Raw genomic sequence first — 24,356 nt, 5'->3', positions numbered from 1 at the left:
AAAATTCATATCCCTTTCATTCATTCAGAAGTCAGGATTCCCCACCAGGAGGCTTTCCTTTGCTAGTGCAAAGCAGATAAGCTTTCCCCAAACCTCTGTAATAACCACAGCACTGCACTAATGCCCTTTAAGTAGTTAAATGCATGTGGAAAGCCTCTGCAAAATTCTGGCCACTGAAAGAGTTCTGCTGGAAAAGTTCTTGGCTCTCATGTTGGTTTTTTTGGTTTTAAGTCTCTAAGCAGGTAATAGAGATCATAATCAGAAAGTGAGAGGGTTTACAAACAATTCAATTCTTCAGGAGTGTCCCTGTTCCAGATTAGCTTTGTTAGCATTGTTGTGCCTCCAGGTTTATCTATTCACACTTCCTTGAAAAGGTTCCTTATCAACTCTAATGGCAAGTTAAACCCAAGCACATCACTGCTGATGTTTTCTTCAAAATCTCTTTGAGTTTGCTGGGGCTTTGTGCTGGAAGGAAAAATTAAACAATTTGTCCCAAGCCTGTTAACTTGATGCAAGGACCTGGAAACATGCCTTTTCCCATATGGTAATAAGTGCATTATGAGGCAAGGTATGAAAACACGAAGTTCTTGTGCTAAACCATCTTTTGGATGGTGCTACAGAAGTCAACAGATAGAGTTAAACTGGAAGACTTCCTGGATGTCTACAGCAAATGTGCTCTAAGAGCTGTCACTGATTCTTCATTTCTATCCCCATTTTTTAGGTTACTATTTCAGTGGAAACAGGTGTTCATGTAGCTTACGGCTCTAAATTGTGCCTTCCATCAACTGCCCTGGAAGATCTTTTGGCTCCTGTGAAAGGAGTTGAAAGCCAGACCTGTTACTTTACAAAAGCATACATAAGAATTCACTACATATTTACAAAACAATTCAAGGAGCCTTTCAGTTCTGCTTTTATTTGCTTCACTGAGGGAACACAGACATCCAGCTGCTCCATTTGCCCCTCCCCTCCAGGGAGCAGAATAGGATTGGGATGGGAGGAAGGCTTGACAATGCCCCCCTGTCCCTGCAGAAAACTCTGTTGTGTTCTCGAATCACAACTGTATATCCCAGTGTGAGGAATCACCAAAAGGTCTCTTCTGCAGTATTGGCTGGGTTTGGGATGTTTGTCCTAAACTTCGGTTCTGTAAAACTATTTTCCTCCAGAGGACACAGTCCCAAATCTCAGATCAGGTGATCCTACTTACAAAGGCTTTGATCTTGCACAGCTCCAAGCGTGTACTGCTTGCAAGATTGGGTTTGTAAGTTGTAAATCCACCTCAGAGTCCTTTAGGATAAGAGGTACAATAAATAAAACCTACATGTATAATTTTCTGCTCAGGCAAAGTAGTTATCAATGTGGTACAAACAGCCAGACTTCTTGTCTGCCTAGAAAATGAACCTCTAGCTTTATAATTAAATTCACAAAATGTTAAAGTGGCTGCTTGTTAAGGAGAGAAATTAGCTTAAATATTTTTTTTCCTAATTCTGACCTGTTATTAATGAGCTGAACCAGTGCCCTAATGTAATGCTGACCCCTGTCCCTTGAATGGGGAAGCAGCATTCTGATGAAATGGCACATGTGGGTGTTTGGGCTTTATATTGTATTTTAAGTGTCACGGGTAAAAAAAAGATGAAAAAGAGCTGGTTTTAGAGCTAGAATCTCACTAAGTGTAAACAGGCAATTGTTTATTGTGGAGTTGTTGTTCTTCACGTGTTTTCAAGGTTAGTCTATAGATCTTCCCAGCTCAAAGAACCAAGGAGCAATTGCTGCCTTCTCTATAAGCTCCCTCAGGTAGGAAACTGCAGTACTAATAGAAAGAGATATTTCTATTGCAAGTCAAAGGTAAAAATCATTATTTTACCTAAATGTCTCTTCTTATCAGTATTTTGAGTTGTACACTTAACTGCAGAGGAACATTTTGTCCTGAGGTACATGAATGGCCTTTTCTTACAGTGCTTGTTTTAACTGAGTGCGATAAAAATGTCACATTTCATGAAAATCTGTGGATTTTGCAGAGGCTCACAAGTAGTTGTGACATAAAAGAATTTTAAGCAGCAAAGCTCATATCCCACTTATGGTGGTGTTGTTAAATGAGAATGGAAATTTTGGAGACTATCCCAAGCTTTTTTTTTTGAGAGCAGGAGGGAACATAACAGAGCTAATTTCCACTTATCTGCTGCTTGAGAATATCCTTCCTAGCCAAGGAAACAGTACTGTCAGTAACCAAAGAGCTACATTCACTCCTCTTGTATTGTAGATTTGATTGTTGTGCAGATACACTCGTACGTAATTAAGAATTGGCAAAGATCTGCATTACCTAACTTTTGTTGAGATGTGCTTGTGATTGAGTTCTATAGTGACTCAAAGCTTCATACACAGTTCAGAAAATGCTTAATAAACTGGCAGACTGGTTGTACTTTTTGGTGTATCTTTTCAGCAACATAACCCTCCTGCTCCAGCCCTTGAGACTCCTGCTGAACAGCCCCTGTGCAGTTCAGGCTCGGCAGTCCTGTAACGTTATTCCTGCAGGGAGTTCTTTGCCAAGCATTCTTATTTTTGAATCGTGGCCCAAGAATGTCAGACCACAATACACAGTTAGTGTGCTTGACTATACATAGCATCTTGTTTACATCAAGACAGGATTAAAATTAGAAGTGTAGGAAGGCACAGACCAAGCTACTGGTACCTCCTCTCTGCTACCATATGTCCCTCACCTCTTGTCTGTGCAGTTTCTTTAGCCAGTGGCTGAGCACTAAAAATTACTGGGGGTTGCTTTGCAGCCTGTCTGGGTGCAGGTCCTTGGCACATGTGCAACTTATTCCTGTGGCTAAAGTATTTACAGGATTTGAAGAGTGTGCTTTTAAATCCCTCAACTATAAGCTCGTTCCTGACACCAGACATTCCGAGGGTCATCTGTGGCTTTGTACACGCACTGAATTCGGACTGGACCTTGCAACTCATAGTCTTTGCTTTGGTACAGTTACAAGAGCTGATGGTCATGTCAGCTCTGGATGTGCTAGACAGAGACTGGACACTGATGTGACTCTGGGTCTGCCTGTCCTGTCTAACCATGAGCTTGTTTCCTGAAGCAATTTTGGTTTGTGCCAATATGAGCAGCACCTGAGCATGGCTCAGGCTGGTGCAAGTCTGGAACTGTTCTAAATAGTTAAGGCCATGCTGATTTGGAAGGAAGGGAGTTGAGGTGTTTGGATCTGACACTGGCACTTGCCCTCATGATCAAAGAAAAGGCCCCTACATGAGGTAGCAGTACCAGTATTGCAGGGGGGCACCAGTGATCAGGAGCAGCAAAAGAATAAAATAATAGAAACCTGGAAGAACTGACAAAGGGATCCTTGACTGCCGTCATGCGTCTGAGCTCAGTAAAATTAGAAGCACAGCAGATGTCAAAAATCTTACAAGAATTGTATATTTTTAGTTTCTCAGAATTCTTTCAATTAAAATGAAGGGGAAGACCACAAGGTGAAAACTCAGGGAACATGTTTTTGTGGAGAAGAGGAGGAGAGAGAACAAAAATGTCTCCTCCTGAAATCTGAGCACATGTTCTAAAAACATGATCATGAGGAGTTGTATTTAATCAAGAACTTAAATCTAATGACTGAAGTGTGATTTAATCCTGTTTCAAGCGAAAACCTCCACAATGTTTTAACTGTAATGAATTTTTTTTGGCTACCAAAATTGCCATAATTTCAAAAGGGATTTAAAAGCCAGAATGCCATGAAAGGACATTGCTTGTGAATTCCACAAAATGTTAACTGCATTGATACTAATCTCATGGCAGAGTGAATATGCCAAATTCTTAACAAATTGTATTCAAATCCAAAGTGTATAAAAGCAGACTCTGTTCTTGAAGGGGAAAGTGCCAGGTAATCGCTTTGTTGCATCTCTGAGAGGATTATCTCACACAGAAGCCTTTCTTTTAAATGCAGGCACCATTATAATGAATCACTCAGATTGCTCCAGTCCAAGAAGGAATTCATGGAAAACAAACATCTGCATGAAAGATCCACCAGGGATTCCCTTTCTTGCCAGCACCCAGGTTGGTTCATAACTGTAAACGTGACTCTTTGTTTAGTATTAAAATCTGTGCAGCTGTACCAGGTTACACTGACAATGAAAAAGTTGAACAGAGTAGCTGGTGAGTGTGGAGGGCTGGAGCTGCCTGCCAAAAACAAGCCATGCCAATAGAACTGCTGGTACAGTGTTTTGTAATAATTCCCACTCAGACAGGAGGCCTTGGAGTTGTATTAAATCCGGGTTTTATAAGCATATCTTTAGCTATGTCAGAGATGTATGTTGTGGCCCTGCTTGTTTTGCAAAACACTGAATATATGAATAAAAAATACCAAAAATACAGGGGTTACTTAGAATTCTAATTCTAGTATTGGAAAACAAAGTATCTGGATACCACACCAGTGATGCTGATGCCTTGATGTTTACTGTGTTTCTGGCCAGAAAAGCTTCTGTTGACAGCAAAAGTGTGGCAGGTCCTGGAACAGTGTCAGTTCTCGGTTTCCTATTTAATCATATTCCCTGGCCCTATGACTTGCTGGGATGCTGCTAGATTTTTGATACCTTGCATTTTTCCTGTAGTATTGCAGCCTCTCTTGGACATGAATAATACATTTCAGTTGTTCGTGGTTGTTGATGAGTTGTATCTTAACAGTTGGTAGAGAAAAAAAGGTCTGCTTTTTGTGCATCATCACTGGGATGTTTCTTGTTTTCTGAATTGCCCATTTAAGGAGTTTGTAGAAGACTTGCAGATGTTTTAACCACTTACAACCACAAATAAGTGTAAAATGGAGGCAATACCTCCATCCTTCCCCTTCATTTGTATTCACGTGAATACGAGGCTGTGAAAATACCTGGGCAGTGTTTGGAAAATACTCAGATGGAATAATGATGAGTTACAGAGAAATGATTTGAGGAAAGAGAGAGTTCTGTGCTGGGGCTTAGGCAGTGGAGAGCAAATAAGAAATGGAGAGAAAACAGAAAAAAATGTACTGGTGAAGTATCCTTGGTCATTCCTACAAGATACAAAGTGAAAATGCCATGGCCATGTGACACAAAATGTCTGTAAAATATTCTGCCCATTCAAATTTGTCTAAAAGTGAAATAAAATTTGGTAGGTTATCTAACTAGGTTATTGTAAGGCAGTTGATTAGATACAGTTTGTCATAATTCTCTTCATTTGTTTCTCCCCCTTTTTGGCTTGCTTGAGTGGAGGAAGAATTCTCCTTTACCTTTGTACTGATAATATTTGATATGCTGAGTGATGATGAAGTAGGTGGTAAAGTAATTGTGACGAGACACATAAAATCTAAACTGATTTTTTCCTCGCAGCCTTTTGAAAAAATCACCAAAACCAAACTGGAGTAAAGCTAAATTATTTTTAAAATAGGGGGGAGGTGGGTATGAAGTGATGAGTTAAAACCAATTTTAAGTAAAAACTTCCTAGAAAACTGAGCGAGGATAGACATCTCTTATTTCCTGTTGTCTTTCCAGTTCTACCAGAATTAAAGCTGCTCTGTGGAGCTGATTTTCTACAGACATTTAAGACCCCCAATCTCTGGAAGGAAGAAGACATCAAAGAAATAGTGGAAAAGTTTGGTTTGGTCTGTATTAGCCGGGCTGGCTCTGATCCCTCTCAGTATATCAAGGAATCAGACCTTTTAACTCAATTCCAGCACAATATCTTTCTGGTGAAAGAATGGGTTCAGAATGAAATCAGTGCAACACGGGTCCGCTCTGCCTTGCGCCGAGGGCTGAGTGTCAAATACCTGCTGCCAGACTCGGTTATATCCTACATTGCACAGCACAACATCTACACGGAGGAGAGCGAGAGGAGGAATGAAGGGGACCTGCTGCAGCCTCTGAAACTGCAGAACCCAACAGGAACCCCCCCGAGGGACTGATGTCTGCAGGGGCTCACCTCCACACACAGCCACTTTGTCCACTGAGATTTCTCCAGAAAGTTGTTTCTTGTTAATAAAGAGAAAGCGCATCAGTCCCAAATGTCTTGAAATCATGTGGTGTTTTAAACAAGGCAGTGCTTAAGCAAATGGGGATGCTCAGCTGCACAGGTTAAAATATAAAAAGAACAGCTTCCTTGTGAAAATAGAAGGAGATCTGCATAACGAATGGTCATCTTTAGTAATGCTTAAAGGTCAAACACAGTACTTTCCTAAATTGTAATTCTGTAATCCTACAGACTGTTTTAGCGTGAAGATGGCTTACTGTTTGAAACAGCAAAATATAATGAACCGTAACTTTATACAGATATGTTTAAATATATGTTAATGCTAAAATTTGACTTTATAAGACCCTAAAAAAACTTTTTGAGTTTTGGCAGTTTGGCCAAGAGATGGAAATATATCTTTCTTTCATGCAAGCACTTAAAGACATGTGTAACACTTATGCCACTTTTGAGCCTCTGCATTCTCAAATTCCAGACAATCCTCATCCCCGTGTTTAAAGTGGGTTTCTTTACTTCTCTGATCCAGAGTCTTCTGTAAGGGTAAGTCGTTGCCAAAGCCCCAGAGTAGATAATATATCCAAGAGGAACATCACTTGTTCCATTGGAAAATAAACAGTGGAAAATAAATGAAATTATTAATAGGGCTCAGTCTTTGAGCCATAATTTTAGCCAGAAAAATCTGTTCTCTTCTGTGCTGGTTGCCTGTTGTGCTGAATCAGTATTTCTCATTTCTGACAGAAGACACCTTCAAAGAATATAGAAACTCTTAAAGTGTTATTTTTGTGTTTCAAAGTTTCTTAAATTTCATGTTCAGTAGTGATGTAGCATTTATCAATATACACAGCTAACCACTGCTTCTTAATACAAGTTTCCACTTCACTGGCCCTTTTAGAACCCTTAGTTGGCCAAACAGCTTCCACTGGTAGTTCTCTAGAATTAAGGAGCTTGGGGAACAAGATGAAGTAAAGCCAGACCCAAATTGCTTTCACTGAAAGAGTCTGTATGATTGTTTTCTGGAAAGAAGAAGGTATAAAGTAGCTGAAACATATTCAAGAAAGAAGATTTTGCCTCAAAAACCATACAGGATAAGCCCTTGTATAGCTTTGGCTGATATCCTAAACTAAAGCTATTTAAAAGGCTTTTTTTCTGAGTGGCATGAGAAATGAAGAGTAATATGGTTCAAATGGATCTCCCTTACAGAAGTTACATGAAAAGTGAAAGTTTCATTGGGTTTAAATCAAGTCATCCTGGTGTCATTAGAACCCCCGAGTTCAGCCTAGTGGAAGGGTTGGAAGGCAGCCCTTCAGCAGTAATCGGATTAGGAGGACTCGCATAGCTCTGTGGGCTGAACACCAGATAAAAGAAAGCAGAGCTGCAGCTTGCCCGAAGAAAGGCAGTGAGCTGTGTGGGGAACCATCAACACACGCTTCCAGGGCTTGGATTTTGACAGTTCCCTAAAGTAGGGATGCCTGTGGATTTCAATGGGTACTGGAAAATGGTCAGCAATGACAATTTTGAGGAGTATCTGAAAGCACTGGGTAAGGTCCCCTTTGTACTTCTTCAATAAATAATCAATAAATGCCACCTTGGTCCTTACATTAATCTATTTTTTTTTTTGGTATAGTCATAAATCATTTTCATGAGAAATGTTTTCTTCAGGAATGCACTTTAAGAATTGCCTTAAGGAAAATTATTTCACCTGAAGCAGCCTCTACTTTTTATCATCTTGAAGCTTACATTAACAGGGATTAAACTACATAGCTTGAAGGGGGGGCAGATTTCAAACCATAATTTGAAAAGAGTAAAATTTTTATGTTTAATAAAGAATCAGTACTGTACACTATGGAATGTTGTGTGTTTGTATTTGATGTTAAGTGTTAGTATTTCTAGAGAAATACTCAAGGCCTTATGAACTGCCCAATACAGATTTTTTTTAAGATTCCACGAAATGAGAAAATTGAAACATTAAGTTATTGAAGTTAAAAGAATTAGGTTGTGGACTTTTCCCTGATGAGAAGGCTGGCCTGAAAGATCTGGACATTTTATTTATCTTTGTTCCTTTTAGTTCTCCCCAAAAGTGACAAGCTTATTTTTGTGGATGACTTTTCTGGATAAAAATAATTGTTTTTCTTTTTCAGACGTCAACGTTGCCGTAAGAAAAATAGCAAACTTGGTAAAGCCTGACAAAGAAATCCTTCAGGATGGGGATCATATGATCATTAAAACTCTAAGCACTTTTAGAAACTACATCATGGAATTTGATATAGGAAAGGAGTTTGAGGAGGATTTATCCGGGGTGGATGATCGCAAATGCATGGTAAGAATTAGAACTGTAACCACGGGCAAAAAAAAAAAAGAATAGTACTAATCTGAGGCCTTTCACAGAGCTCATCTGTTACCTTTTTGGGGGGCTGTTCCTAAAATTATTTCTATATTTCTCAGTTGGCCAAGATGTACCTACAGTTTTGGGCATGCCTTTACTAATTTTAATCAGGAGCACAAAGCAGTTTTGTCAGTGAGAATTGATTTCATTTCGATGAAAATTTGCTCAGTTACACCAGGATATTCATTAGTCAAAAAGGCATCTCAGTTCCTTTTCAGAACCTCTTCACTGGATGATGTTTTATGGCAGAGGAAATGCACTGATTGCAGGACCAGGCACTAGTCCCCACATGTAAGAATGGCCAAGTACTTGAGAAATTTATATAAGTTAATTAAAATTATAAAGATATATTACGTAAAAATTATTATATGCATTTATTGGAGCAGACACATTAATTACTGGAACAAATATTACTGAAATGAACAAACAGGACTCTGAGCTGTGACTCTTATGAGCTCTTTTTGCTTGCCAGGGAGACAGTAGTTTTTATCTTATGACTGATAAATAGCAATTAACAGGGGAAAAACTTGAGAATACCAAGTTCTCACCTTTTAGTTTGAAAGCATGATGCTGGCAATATTCTACAGTGAAGAAGTTGGTAAACAAAAGACAGTTAACTCAAGAGGGACTATAGAGGAGAACTCTACATCTAGATAAAAGAGAATCAATAGATTTCCAAGAAAGATGGTGCCATTTAAAGCCAATACTTTTATCTAACACTAGGATGTGCAAATTTTCTTTTGCTCAGGTCATGGCAGGAAAGGGAAAGATTGTGGAGACCAGAAAAAAAAGAATGGCTCCATGCTGAATGCCTCAAGTAACCCCTCTGTACTCCTTGTTCCAGAGGGTCCAAGTGTGCTGGGAGTGCAGAATCCAAAAGGCACAGAAGGGAGGAGCACATGGATTTGTGAACAGGGAAATACCCCAATGACACAATGCATTTTTGACTCCTGGAAGGCTCTTAATCGGGATAATGAGGTCCAGATGCACTGAAAAGTTGTGAGCCCACAGAAAGATTTGACTTAGGTGGCTCAATTCCCGTTGGAGATAGCAATGTTCAGAACATCTGCTCACGGTGTTGGTGTGCACAGAGCTGTCTCCATCTAAGCATTATCCGTACTTAAATGCCATTAAACTCCCATTTAAAGGAGGACTAAACCATCCTCTACGTGGCAGAAAGAAGTCTTTGTGCTCTGAGGCTGCCTAGCAAGTGCCTGCATTGAGTTCTTACAAAATGTGTAAGAACCAAAAAATCAGATTCAGAAGACAGGGAAATGTGGTCCTTGCCTAATCCTGCTTTCAAAGTGCTGAATAGATTTAACACACAACTCTTGATTTCTTGAGAAATATCCTAAATATTTCCTTATTTGTAATAAGCAAAAATTTTCTACCCTATTTTGCTAAACTGAGTGATAGGGAAGAATTCAAAATGTTAAACCAGAAAGAAGAAACTAGAGGAAGATCATTTTAGCCACTACAACAGCTATTTGATTTGGAGTAGAACCTAATTCACCTTACTTTCAAAGGTTACTCAAGCATTTTATCTATTTACTGTTTGGTGCAAAATGTTTATTCAGCCATGGAAGCAGAAAGTACCATCACCTTCTTGCCTTTTCAAAAAAAAAAAAGAAATCAGAGGTAATCACTGATCCTGACTGGTTTTTTTGTTAAGAATGACTTAGGGATGTAACTCCACAAAACCCTCCAGAGGTCTCCATGTCTCTTTATGGCCTCCAAGAACAAATTCCAGCTGCAGCTGTACAGTTCAGGTCACTGATCCCTGGTTCTCTGCTTGCCTTGTAGCAACGTATCACACTTAATAGTTCCATTTTCCAATTAAAGATTTCTACATGAGGCCTCTGTTTTGTCAAAGGCAAAACAGTATAAGAAGCACTGTCTTTCTGAAATCACTTCAGTCCAAATCTGATAAACATGAGGAAAAATTTGCAGTTGTTAAGCAGCAAAATAACTCCACCAATGCAGAAAGAGTCCTGTGAGAGCAGGGTCATGGAGGCTACAGGAGATACTGGACCCCTCCCTGAGTGGTGTTATGAAGAATACCACCATAAAAGCAAAGGTTGAATATTGTTCTTGGAGTTTCCTTTGCTCAGCTGGAGCTTGTGGAACTGCCTCCATAAATGGCTTAATCATTAATAGTCAGACTGTGTAATGGGAGAGATTGTGAATCAATTATTGTTATTTATGTTGTGGACTGAGCAGACCACTGGGCAAGTTTCATCCAAGTAGCTCAATGTATGAGCAGTACAAAGTAACATGGATAAGACAAATTGCACATTAAACATTAATCTGTATAGCAGAGCAATCATCAGGAGAGCAGCAAAAACAACCTTAGAGGTAATTCACCCTATAGGTATGGATCATTTTTCCTTTTAATGAAGAATATATCATCTCACTAGAGTTAACATAATGTTAGCACAGTGAACAGGTTACATCTTGTGTGTAATTCACTGAAATTGTGTTCACCTTTCAGTTGTAGAACATATCCTTGAGGCAGGCAGGGTAGAGTGTAACTACAGTAATTTCAAATCGATACTGTCCATAGTGAGAAAAGGCTAAAAAGCTTTGCTGATCCTTATTTTAGAAGTAAGTTGAAGTTTTGACGCTGGGAGTTGATACTCCTGTGGCAGTACAGGCTCTCTCCTTCATTTCCCTGAAGGCTCTTTCATTTCTCTAGTTGGTCACTCCCAGAAGCCTGTCTGAACTTTCTGGATCAGTGAGTTAATTGAGCAGGATAAACCTCAGGAGGTTCAGTTTGTCCTTCTTTTGACCCTGAACTGTCTCTTCCTTGTATGCACATGTTTTAGGTGACTCTTTAAGATTTTGTTTCTGTGGGGAAGTGAACGTGTGCTAGTCTGGAATCTTGAGAAACTCAGAAGTTTCTCCCTTAGTTAAAGATGCAGTTTCTCTGTTAGTTGCCCACACAGGAGAGATCCCTAATCCCAGTGCAAGGTACTTCCAAGAGGGCAGTTGGTGTCATTGCCTTACTGAAAGCATGGATGGATCAAGCTGCAGCACAGCCTGGTCTGCTAAGGAATACAGACACCTGCATTCTCTGAGCCCCAGAATGCTGCCATGCTGCTCCTCCAGCTTTCCCCCAGAGATTTTATCTCCTAGGGAAAACTTAACTGACAGTTTCTCTATTTATTTGGCGATTTCAGCAAAGTGTTTCTGCAGGTGTAATCATACTTAATATTCAGGGTTGTTAAAAACTTGGCAGTTGGAAGTACAAAGGTACAATGAAAGCTGACAGATTCAGGAACCTCTTTTATTTTTTGCAAATATTACAAGGAGCGCAAGATGTAGAAAGAAGTTTAGAACATTAATATTGTGTTACATTTTGTCTCCTGAGATGTGAATTGGACCATGAAGTAAAGTTTCTGCTACTCTGGAGAGTTTGTTCATGGTTTTAATTGGTAACATATATCAGATGGATAGTGTACCAAGACAAATTTAAAGTGAAACAGATAACTCTGGCTTTGGTATTTCCTGCACTGAGTATTTGATCCTGCTACCTTAATTCTTAGTGAAGCTCCAGTCTCATCATGAGATTTCCTCAGTTTTAAAGATAATGTCTGTAATCTCTCATCATGATTAATTTAGTGACTGTCTCAGGTACTGCACTAAGTATGAAACTTTGTTTCATGTGTATAAACATTAGTGTGGGAAAAATTTATTGTGCAGAAAAGAGGCAAGACCTTATTGAAACAACAATTAATTGAAAACCATCTCTGAGAGTATATCCCATTCATCAGCAGGTAATTTTGCTTTCCTTTTTCACCACCAGTAATAAACAGTGGAACTGAGGAGTCATCTGCAATGTATGTACCAGCACACATAAAAACAGGGCAGGATTTGACACTAAGCAGAAAATATAAGCCTTCAAAGTGTATTTGCATAATATATAGTAAAAAATTTACAAAAATATTAACTGAAAAAAACTTAAAAGCTGAAACAAAGGCTGAAGTTTCACATTCCAAGTCTTTGCACCCAATGAATCAAAGCAGCTTGAAAATGGGATAGCTCAGATGCAAAAATTACTTTCCTAGAATTTTTACTTTTCTAATCATTTTGCTGCTGAAGTCCGAGGAAGCTTGTGCATTGTAATTTGTCTCTGCTGTTCAAGCATTTGACTGAATTTCTTTGGCTCACACTATGCTGACAGAGACTAAGGGCTGTTTAAAAACTCAAGGAAGATTTTATGTTCTAAATATGGACCAGCAGAATTCCTTGGATAACTGCAAACAGTGTTAGTTGCATTAGAGCTGCGGATTTGGCCGAGCACGTGAGGGCTGCTCCGGTCATTCAGAGCCTTGTGCTCTCTGGCAGAGTAGTTTTCTTCTGCCATTGGAGTGGGAAATGACATGACAATGAGTGGGAACTGGGAAACAGAATATGGGAATAATAATATTAACCAGTTAGTTAAAAAAATTGAATGTAAGCAGAATATAACTGTGAATAATTTATCAAATGAGTATTTAGTGTTCCTTTTTTGGAACTATTATAACTTCTAGTCATAAGTAAGACTTGCTGGGGTGGGGTAGGGTGAGGATTTGGGAGCTGTAGAATTCACTCATCAGAACTATCATCCATCTTAACCATATGAAGTAGTTCCTGAAAATATAGTCAATTAATGTTTAAGACAGCCACATAAGGACTGTTCATAGGCACCTGTTACATGTGCCTGATCCTACTGAGGGGAGATAAGTTGTTTGAAACTGCAGTTTTAATTAACAAAAATGCCTTGTGTGACACTGATTCCTCTCTAGTTTATATGAAGTTTGGTTGTTCTGGACAGAATTTGATTTATACCACTGCAAGGTCAGGATAAAGCCCTGTTACAAAATCACATGGCTCATGAAGCTTATTTAACTATTTAGGAAAGGTTCTTCTGTTACACAAATGGAATTCACAGCTCTTAATCTAGTTTAGAGTAGGTTTTGGAATTAAGACTTTGTTGCTAAAAAAACAACAACTAACATTCCAATACTTAGAATTTCAGTAGGGATCCCCACAGGATGAGAAGACTCACATTGTGCCTGTCTAGTAAAATGCAAGATCATCAATATGTCTTTACTTGATCCTTCTGGTTGAGCTGGTTTGTTTCTTTACCCTTCACATTCTGCCCTTTTTGGCTTGTAGGTATTTTCTCATAAATTGGTTGGCTCAAGCATTGTTCTGGAATCACTGTAGCTGGGAGTAGTCTTCTCCCAAATTTAGTGCCCCCTCTCTCTCTGCAGCACTGTATTTTCCCCAGCTCCTCACTGGCATAATCACTGATTACTTTTTTTTAATAGTTTAAAAGAGGGAGACTTTCATGTAGTTTTCTGTTGATATTTCTGACCTTTTACAAACTGCTCTCCACAAGTGAGGAAGAAAATCCCTCCAGTAAATCCCCTTGAGGTCTGGAGAACAGAGGTCCACTCCTGGCTCTGTCTCAGGCTCTCTCAAACTCTAGTTCATCCTGTCTGTGCCTCAGTAAAGAGGGGCTGTTTCCTTTCTCCTGCCTGGTTTCACCCTGCCTGCTCTTTTGGCATCACTGCTTATTGCCTGCAGGTGAAATGCTCAGCACATTCACACAGTGACAGCAGATGAGATCTCCTGAATCTTTTGCCATATAATTTGTCATAAACTTCGAATTTTGCAGTGCTGGATTCACGTCTAAAATCTGAGACTGATCAGAAGCTTTTGAGCTAGTTATTCACAAAAGCACTGCTAGCACACTGAAGTTCTGTAGGGAACATGGGTTTGGATGGGTTTAGCATTTCAGCTTTTTGAGAATTCTGAAAAGCTCTGAGAGTTATGAATGCAGAAAGTACAATCAGAAAGAATCAGTTGAAAAGCTGAGAACCAGATGCAACAAATCCAATTTTGAATGGCAAGCCATTAGTGTTATGTACAATTGCATCTTGCTAAAATTACACAGGGGATAAATCAGTTATACACGTTACTTTAAACAGTGAGTGTCTTAGAATCGATTCTGATCCTTGCACAAAGTGAATTGGATGTGCTGGTTTTTACTCCTTTTTTTTCTGGCATAGGATATACACAGCTCTTCCTATTTTTGTATTACTTGTATACAGTTTTATTTCAGTAGGAAAAAATATCCACCATGCCTAAGAAATGAAGCAATATGCACTGTCCAACATATTGATTCTACCCCTCCTCCCACATACTGCCAGCTGCATGGCCTGCAGCTTTTCCACTACTCCCTGCACCATTATCGTTACTCGTTGCTCTTATGAGCAAGGATTCAAAATAAGGCATTGGAACATTTAGAATCTGCTCCTATCTGACAGCAGCTTACCTTTGATCTAAAACTTGACAATCCAATCCTAAGCCCCTTTCCTAGCCATTCTAGCAATGGAAATGCTGACAGTAATAGAAGCAAAGAAGACTTTATCATGACCTAGGTACAGTGTGGCTAAATATGGCCAGCAACAGGATCTTGGGATAAATCCAGGAATCCAAACACTGATTTTTCTGTTGGGTTTGTTGTTTTCTCAGTGGTTTCTCTCTCTGTCACCAACCTACCAGACACAGATTTGAGGAGATAAAAGAGGGTACAGGACAGAGAAGATGACAAACCCTGAGTATGGCTGGAGCCTCCTGGCAGCAGCGTGCAGCCTCCTCCACAGACCACAACAGTACGGAATGTCCCTCCACAGCTACGTTAGACTTTGGCTGTGACATCAACATTAGTTTATTCCATCAGCACTTCATTTGATGAAAATTTCCCCTGCAAACTGCTTACCAGAGGTTTTTATATCACTTAGATACTTAGGACAGATGAAAATGCTTTATCTTGAGAAGCTATTGGATACCTAGTTGGATATATTGCCACGTGTGACCAAAAGTTCCGGGATATTTTCTTTGGTGTTATTTTTAAACACTGTACAGGACACAGCTCAAATTGGATTTTCCTGTGTCATCTGACCTAAAAAAATGACTTTCCATTGTTTAATCCTTCTTAAATCATAATTACAGTTGTAAAATGACATGTCGTTCTCACAAGCAGGGCCTTGCTGGATTGAGATGGAGCTCGGTGTGCACTTTTGGAGCTTTGCAGTCGCTTGCTGCACCATATATAGAGACAACACTCTGAAGGGAAGCAGGAGAAAAACAGAAGTGGTACTGCTGTGTTTCTCCTGCAGACAGGAAATCAATAACATAGTTTGGATGAAAGGTGGTAGCTGCAGTTCATTTTTGTAAATGCAACGTGTCAAAAATCTATGTAGCATTAACAAAAAATGTTCATGAACTACTTTGAAAAAAGTTATTTTCTTTCATTTGTCTGTGAAATACATTATGTACCTTCAGGTGCAGAGCACCTGACACAAAGCAGCACAGTAGGAAGAGCCAACAGGGGAATGGGAAGCATTGTGCAGAGCCAGCATCAAATGGTTTTGCACTTAGACCTCACTGGGAAATGCAAAGTTCTCTGATAACATATTGATGACTATTTCAGTAAATGACAAAAGTCACCATCTCTGGCTGTGGGACAATATGACTTGCCACTAGAGGCTGGAATTGTGCAAGACTTCACTACTGTTACTGGAGAAAAAGCAAATACATAAGTCAATGATGTGATTTGGTTTTATTAAATATTTCATTTAATAAATCTCTCTTGTCTCATAACTGAAAACGGTGATGAGAATATTTTAATCATAATTTCTTCCAGCTTTAATTTTCAGGAAGATGGTGCTGCTATGCACATGAATTTAAATCTTCATAGCACAAAGAGATTAAATCACTAGCTAAAGTGTGTGAATGACCAAGTAATGAAAGGAAAATACCAGAGTACAGAAAAAGTGTAAGATTACAGAAACCATAGCATAAAACTAAAGAAAAATTGAACTTTTTTGTGTTCTCAGGCTTCAAAGGCTTTTGCATTTCCCAGAGGAGCTCCATTGTCTATTATTACTCTTCAAGAACAAAGAGTATGTAGTCTGAAAAATGTGCAATATTGTTGGTTAGAGTTTTTGAGAAGAGTTAAATTAAGGCAAGACTCACTCTTATTTATCTTACTCCCTTACCTTTTCTTGTGTACCTTCAGTATTTTTAATGGCACATTAATCACCATTCTCTGTTGAAGTTTCCTACAGAATTATATGCATGTGACCTAAGAAGTATTCATTTTAGGTTTAAGGATGATCAGGCAGTGAGTAAGCAAAATTTAGGTGTGCTTATGACAAATTAGATTATGTACTACCTAGTTAAAAGGAATAAATGATGGCTTCCATTTATCCTGCAGGAATCTTCAGTTTTAGAGAAATACTACATTTTCATCTCCTTGGTTCTGTTACCATCAGGAAACTGCAGTTTTCAGTGTCCTCTGAGTTAGTGTGCCTCTGCTCTTGCTTGTGGAGGAAGGTGAAGAACAGGAACTGCCTGCCTGGGCAAGCTGTGTCCACCAAACCCTGGCAAAGGTTTCCAGCCATGGCTCAGTGTCTGTAGTCAGGCAAAAACCTTAGGTAACACTATTATCAAAACGGGGGCAAACAAGGTTAATTATAAAGGCCTACTTTTCTAAGAAAAGTAGCTTGGCATAAAAGGTGAAGTGTTTCTTTCTCTTGATAGTGTGTGCCAGGAGGGGAAAACAACAGCAACTGAAGGCTCAGGCAGAGCTGCCTTAGTCTGTTCCAGTGCTTGGCTCTTGATTATGCTGTGGTGAAATCTGGATCCAGTCTTCAAAGATAAAATCTTTGCTCTTATATACAACAAAAGAGATGATGTATACCAACATTTGCCCTACAGAGGTATTTTTGGAGTGTTATTTTTATATTCTGACTCCAGTGTTTGGGAATGTTGTAAGGCAAGCATTGCTCTGTCTTAGGTGTTGGTGGAGGGTGCAAATGTAGCAGCCACAGCACCTCTGACCTCAGCTGCCACTCACTGTGTGTCTCAATAGAGATGTTTGGAGAGGAAGAACTTGTTTCAGTCTGAGTTGAAAGAGAATTTTCTATCTTCTGTATTAGCATGCCTTTAATAAAAGAGACATTGAGACATTACAGTGTGACCTAAAGAAAGACAAGATAGAGGTGCTGCTGATTAATCTCACTGTCATAGAGGGGTTGTTCTGCTAATAACGAAAAGGACATTATGTTCTCCTGCAATATTCTGTCCTTTTTAACCTTCAGAACAAAATAGCTACATACAAAAATCAGAAATTGTATGGTTTACTCATATCCCCTCAGCATTTATATTTCTCCAAGGGAAGGCAGAGGATGATAACCGAGAATATTGCCTGATAAAGCAGCTTGGTTAACGGTCTGTGGTATTATACTCTTTGTGGTTATCGCCAGATTGCAGAAAGCAATATCTAATCTTGACTGGAAAAACAAGAAAGCCAGAGAAAAAAGTGTGTTGTTTTCTGAGATGAAACAATTTCAGTCACCCTTGGAGGCTAAAAAGTTAACATTTCCTTGAACAGCTACAAATATTTGTGAATTGCCCCCAAATGTACTAAGCCGGGGAATATTATTGGGCCTAATAACTTTCACAACTGACTTTGAACATTAATAGTTGGATTAATAAAGTTGGATCTTACTCTGTCATGGTGTATTGCCTTTGAATTCCCATATAAACCCATAAAAACTATTAAGGTAATCTAATGATTAAACTATGCTGAGCTAATACTCAACAGATACAAGTAAGTGCAGTTACTAAGCAAAGTTGCTTAGTGCAAATGCTTCATTCCTCGGTATCCCTCACATGTACAGGTTATCATTCATTTTCTGTTATATTCATTTTCAGAATCAGAAATTCTTAGATATGTTAGCTTATAAACATTTTTGACTTTGAATCTGTAGACATCCACTTAGAGACAGAAGATAGCAAATAATAGGAGTCAAACAGAGGAGAGGATTTATATTGTGGGTGAGCACATAAACTACTGTTTTACTCAAATTTGTTCCTTCCTGCATTAGCATTTTTTACACTAAGAGGATATGGTTTCATTAAAATGTTATCTCATCATCATGGCTGGGCTTCGTGAACGAAGATTAGGGGAGGGCTCTACCCACGTTTGTTACAAGCACGTTGGTGGCTAAAAAGGCCAATACAAGACAGGCACGTCCGATTGCAAAAGGCACAGCAGAAAGACTCCTTGGGTGGTACATTCTGCAAGACGCGATTCTTTCTGTGTTGTCTTTTCTCCTCAAGGGTGATCCTGTGTGCTTTCTCAAAAGCATCAGCAGCGTTATAGATGGTGTGTCTCCAGACCTCCCAATTGGAGGCCAGAGCAGACCAGTTATGGTGATCAATATGGCCAAGGCTGAGATGTTGTTTCAGGGAGTCCTTGTATCTTCTCTTCAGGGCTCCTCTCTTGCGGCAGCCGGTGGCAAGTTCACCATAGAGCAGGATCTTAGGGAGGGGGTGGTTGGTCCTTCACCCTTGGGACGTGCCCTGTCCATCTCAGCTGTGTTCTCAGCAACATGGCCTCTATGCTTGTGACTGCTGCTTGTTCTAGAACAGATGGATTGGTCACATAATCTGACCAGTGGATGTTTAGGATTGTACAGAGACAGTGTTGATGGAAGCCTTGTAAGAGTCGCAGGTGGTGGCGGTAGATGACCCATGATTCAGATCCATATGAAAGAGTAGACAGCACTGTGGCTCTGTAAACACCGATCTTGCTGCATGCAAGACGAAAGGCTGCTTTTCTCACATGACAGGATGGCAGTGCAAGGTGTGCTTGGTGGGCGGTTCTCTTCTTCCTCAACAATTCCTGGATCTCTTGATTGTTTTCATCAAACCAGTCCTTGTTCTTCTTGAAGGAGACCCCTAAGGATTCTTCAGAGGACTGCAGGATGCTGGTTTTAGTATGCTGGGACCGGGGCTGGGCCGCGCTGCACGTGAAAATATTATCTACTACTTGGTTTAAATACATCATTTTCCAAAAGCAAACAGAAGAATTTGCAAATGCGTTTTCCAAACTGAAGAGATTTTTAGCAGGGACACGTGAGTTTGTCTTTCAGAGACCCCCTGTGGTGCAAAGAGACTATATGTGATCAATACCAATGCCTTGCCTGTGATTATCTATTCTGGCACTCCTTCTACTGATTCATTTTCCATGCTTGTTTAGTCTAAAGCTTCCCGCAGTAGGAGCCTGCTGGCTGTACTCATGCAGAAATAGTGGCTATCTTGGATATCATTTAAGAATTAATTGTTTGTGACATGCACAGATTAAATAAATAGGACCACGTAGTTCCTGAGTGTTGAACTGGCATTAATTCCCAGAATGAAAAATGGAGGCTGACTTCTCTTAGAAACTACACAGGATGGATGCAAGAAGTTTCCCTTAATGACAGATCAGAATTCATCATCTCTCCTGATCTGGCTGCAGGCAGTGGCTGAAGGCTTTTACAAGATAGACAGTAATTTCATATTTAGTCCTCAGAGCCACTTCAAACAAGCTGATTTAAAAGCCATGTGCTAATATTGATGTTAAATTATCCGCATGGAACACAAATTGTCACTGCTCTTCCCTCTTTAAATATTGCTCCTCTTTATCTTAGGGAGATGTGAAAGGCAAATTGTCAAGCAACACTAACCAGAGTAACAAGCTGGAGGATGCACCATCGTGCATTTAAATAGTTTTATGAATCAAGTTTTACTGAACTACTCAGGACAGCACCAATATTCACAAAAGTGCTGTGTTGAATACTGTAACACGTGACTCTCACTCTCATTTGCCAGTCCTGGCTCAAGTAGTTCCCCAGCCTCAGTTAAAAGGCGGGATGCTGGCAAAGTCACCAGTTTGCTGATACTTCCAAACCACTCTGCTCGATGAAGGAAGGCAGATTAAGACATGAGTTAAAACCAGCTCAGTATTCAAAAGCCTTGTTCATCCATAATGCTAGGAAGTGGGAATTTTTTTCAGGTGGTGCAGCTGGGGAATCATTCTTAGGGTGGAAGAACCAAAGTGAATCTCAAGTTTTCAGCTCCTTTTGTAAACACAGCGTTAGGCTGCAGAGCCCTTCTCTGCTGTGTTTGTCAGTAGGGAGGGAGCAGTGTGCTCTCATCATCAGTGATTTTGATGGTATTTTTTCTTGCATTTAAACAACTTTATCTCATCCTTCCAGTTTTTGCAGGCAGTTGGGCAGCATCTTTCTGTTCGGGCTCATTTCTTTTGTAGTTACCCTAAGTATTATAACACTCTGCAATTCTTACGAGATACATTAATCATTAATTACATTAGAGATAAGTTTTGCTTCGTGGAAACTAATCATAAAATCAGAGAATACTGTGGTAACACTGAACATGTCTATTTTGTTAGACCACTGTATCTTGGGATGGAGATAAACTTCTTTGTGTACAGAATGGAGAAAAAGAAGGTCGTGGTTGGACCCAGTGGATTGAAGGAGATAAAATGCACCTGGTAAGATCATGTAAGAGGTTTTAAATGCCACTCTGTTAAAATGGTTGGATGTAACACAGCAGGGGATGTGCTGTTGTTTGGGCCACTTGGACATAATTATGTATCGGTGCAGCATTTGACTTGTTTCTAAAGCAACAATGTCTTTTAGAGCCATTACACTTTTGTGTCCCTTACAAAGGCTGGTGGTTTCAGAGCACTACTCTGTCTGTTTTAACTGTCTGTCCAGACATGCCAGGCTGAAATGTTCACACTGAGGAAGACATTTGACAGAATGTCCCTCTCACAGTTTCTGAAATACTCAGTATGGGAGCTGGTAAAATTGCACACCCAACACTAAAGGGAAAATACATCATTGTTCTTTTAAAATAATTACAGGTCACACTGCATTATAGCCTGCAGAACTAAAACAGCAATTAAGTTTTTGAAATGTATGTTTTTCAGATCATCATTTTTATCTTTCTGAATTAACAGGACCTGAAAGAAGATGCTATTCTTTTATCCTATAAGGCTTTATAGCAGCCTCACTCTCTCATCAGTGTGAGTAAAAGGCAGTCTTCCTGCTGAGATAGTAAAATCCAGCCTCCATTTCTGTTCAGGACTCTTAGTATTCAGCAGCCTAAATGGATGGTCTCTAAATATTCAAATCAGTAGCAGAACTATGAAATCTTTGCAAAAGTATCGCAAACCTCTCCTAAACACTATTTTCAGGAAGTCTCAGAAACCAGTTCAGGAAAGGAATATATATGACATCTTACCCACTGGACTAGGTACTTGATCCAATGCAGGTAGGGAGAAAGTTGCTCAGTGATCACCTTAGAGCTGAGGCCCTGGCCTCTCACAAAGTAGGGGACCAAGCAATAAGGAGAGTCCAGAATTGCCTGTACACACATTACCAATGCTATTCAGCACCTTACAGTATTTCCACACGGCCTCCCAGCTTCCCAACAGCTGCTGCCATGACACTGAGCATCAGCCCTTTCAGATTCTCTGCTGGCACACAGGTTGCAATGACCCATTACAATGTCTGGCCTAGAAGCTGAGTATACACCTTGCTGCACTCAGCCATGCACATCTCTGCACTCATCTGAAAGATATATGACATATGTGAAACAAGAGCACTAGTTGCTCTTGCATTTCTCTGCGTTGGCATCCTGGTTTCTGTCCCTCACCAGCTCTGCAGTCATTCTCTATTCCCATTTCCTGTCCCCAGCATGGATTTCTTTAGTCCTGAGTGCTGCTATCCACACAGCCTGCCCATGGACCTCCAGCCCAGACCACTTTCTATACTTGTCCCTGTCAAGAGGTTGATTTTAGAAGTCGGAAAGTGCAATTCAGTTTCTCAAATATATGTCTCCAGTGCCACTCTGGGTACCCCAGGGTAATCTGACTGACCTGGGGCTCTTTCCAGAAGGCTGTGCAGGGTTCTGTGTCACACCTGCCAGCTCATGCAGGCATCATTGTACTCATCAGCACTTGTACAATTTATCACAATCGGTCTCAGAACTCAGTATAAAATTACTTCATGCAAAAAATATTTTCGAGTCCACTCCCCAGTATTTCAATTTTATCACTTTTTATATTTCATGAACTTCAAAAGACATCCTCTTTACTTCTCTGAATCCCTGTTAAAAACACAGTAGAGTCCCATTTTGCACCTTATTTTTGACCAGCTAAGGTTACTAGGGCTTGTACTTTTGAGAGTGCTTTGATAGAATGAGCAGTTACCTCTAAAAAATTGATACTTCGATAGCTTTATGATCCTATTGAACTTTACACAATGAGCCAAGTGTTAATTCTTCCACAGTTCTGTAGAGAGTGATACCACATCCTTTAGTAGTTTATTGTTTCCTATTTCCTTCATTTCATTCCATGGTCTGCACTTTGCAGTTCTTTTTCCTCTTTAGATTTTATTTTATGTGAGTGACTTATTTGGCCATTCTCCATTTCCTTTTGAGTTTTATTGCCCTTTTCTATTGTATTGATTGCTTCTGCTCTATAGGTTTTTGTCACTGTCAGCAGATCTCTTAGCCCTTATTGCACACTCCTTCTTCTGGGTTACCCATAGAGTAGTGAACAAAACAGGTCCCAAGTAAAATCAGTGTATTGGTGTGCTTGGGGTGCCGGTTCATTACGAAGCACTTTCTCCTCTTGGGGTCCAGTAACATATGTCAATAAGGTTATCAACTTAATGTAAGGGGTTTGATGTCATTTTATCAAAGTAAGTCCCCCATAAGAAATGGGCATAACTTCCTCAAAGTATTCCGGCAGCTTTATTAAAAGTCTCGTCTAGAAAGTACAACCATCCCTTCTGCTGGGTCATACGTAACCTTTGTCTTTGTGTCCCTTAAGAGCCTCTGCGCTGTTTTTCTTCCACCTAAACCAGCTGAGCCATGCCCACATGCCATGTGCACACATCCCACATGGGCACACCTGTGGGCACTTCTCGGGTCAGAGTTAAGGAGTCTCAGTGATAGAGAAGGGTAAGCGGGTGAACAGCAGCAGCCTCACAAATCAGAGGCCAGGTCGTGATCGTTATTGCACCTGCTGACGCCCAGTTCCCAGGGATCCAGTGCCCGGCAAGTGGGGATTTTTGGAGAGCTCTTACGGAACACAAAGGAACAGCAGAGAGCATTAGGCACCCAGTGTGCTCAGGTTCAGGCCAGACTCGCTGCTGTGCTGCTTTATCAACTCCTGCACACCTGTGCTTTTGTCTCATGATCTCTGTGTGGGCCTTCAGCCTGTGTCTGCTTTGGTACATTCAGAACTGGTCAGTCAAATCCACCTCCACTTCTTTAGGTGTCCAAACCAGAAATGCCCATTGCAAAGATCTAAGCAGTTGCATAAACTGCAAATAGAGAATAATGCACAATATTTGGCCCTTTAAGATCAGAGATCCCAAAATAACTTCTCTTACTCCATCTTTTACCAGAAAAAAAACCCAAACCAAATTGTTTCTTTTAGGATGAAAAATAGGCAAAAATATGTACAAGCCTCCCAAACTAATTTAATAGAGAATTGTGGATTCAAATTAAGGTGGACATACACATGAATCTATAACCCATGTGTTCTAAGTAAAAGTTGTATTTTTAATTATTTTCTATTCTTAGGAGATAAGAGCATGTGGAGTGATGTGTAAGCAGGTCTTTAAGAAGGTACAGTGAGCCTACTGCTGATACAGAAGTGAAGAACAGTAGAATTTACAGACTTACCACCAAGTGCTAGTACTGAACATCATCAGTGACAAGAGCAAACACAGAAATGAAGATCACATTAGAAATGTATAATTAGAATGAAATATTTTTAAGAAATAATTTTGAAAAAATGACTGCACATAAAAGTATTTTTAGAAATGCCAATAAAGATACTAAAAGCTGTAAATGTGTGCATATCATCATTCTTGGCTACACCAAAACAGGACTTTCCGGTGCAAAACAAGAGGCTGGAGTTTAAGACCTTGTAAGCTAATTTTTGACTCTCCATAGACATCACCCTTTCATAGCCTTAGCAAGGGGCCTCCACGTAGTCTTGTTGTCAAAAGCTGAAGTGTAGTTGTAGGGAAAAAACTGAGAGCTGTAGGA

General features: G+C 39.8%; 1 protein-coding gene and 1 long non-coding RNA gene across 7 annotated transcripts in view; both read left to right on the top strand.

Annotated features, from left to right (window-relative positions):
• The window catches only part of LOC108502532 (retinol-binding protein 1), a 40,616-nt gene extending 16,460 nt beyond the window's left edge, over positions 1–24,156 (top strand). Inside the window, exons 5-8 of one of the 6 annotated variants that reach the window (XM_017825554.1) lie at positions 3,948–4,057; positions 8,134–8,312; positions 20,677–20,778; positions 23,886–24,107. In XM_017825554.1, the coding sequence (XP_017681043.1) occupies positions 3,948–4,057; positions 8,134–8,312; positions 20,677–20,778; positions 23,886–23,939 (445 nt within the window). In that variant the 3' untranslated portion in view covers positions 23,940–24,107. The other 5 variants (XM_017825556.1, XM_017825555.1, XM_017825557.1 and 2 more) reach the window with 5 other exon arrangements.
• LOC108502535 lies at positions 15,031–17,112 on the top strand. The gene is made up of 4 exons (XR_001876509.1): positions 15,031–15,155; positions 16,271–16,336; positions 16,709–16,870; positions 16,977–17,112. It is a non-coding gene; the product is annotated as an uncharacterized LOC108502535 (long non-coding RNA).
• Positions 24,157–24,356: the final 200 nt, after the last annotated feature.

The sequence above is a fragment of the Lepidothrix coronata genome, unplaced genomic scaffold (genome assembly GCF_001604755.1).
Source record: "Lepidothrix coronata isolate B3197 unplaced genomic scaffold, Lepidothrix_coronata-1.0 Scaffold120, whole genome shotgun sequence".
NCBI classification, from domain to species: domain Eukaryota; kingdom Metazoa; phylum Chordata; class Aves; order Passeriformes; family Pipridae; genus Lepidothrix; species Lepidothrix coronata.
Note: the sequence above shows the minus strand (reverse complement) of the source record. Positions and strands in the feature narration are given on the sequence as shown.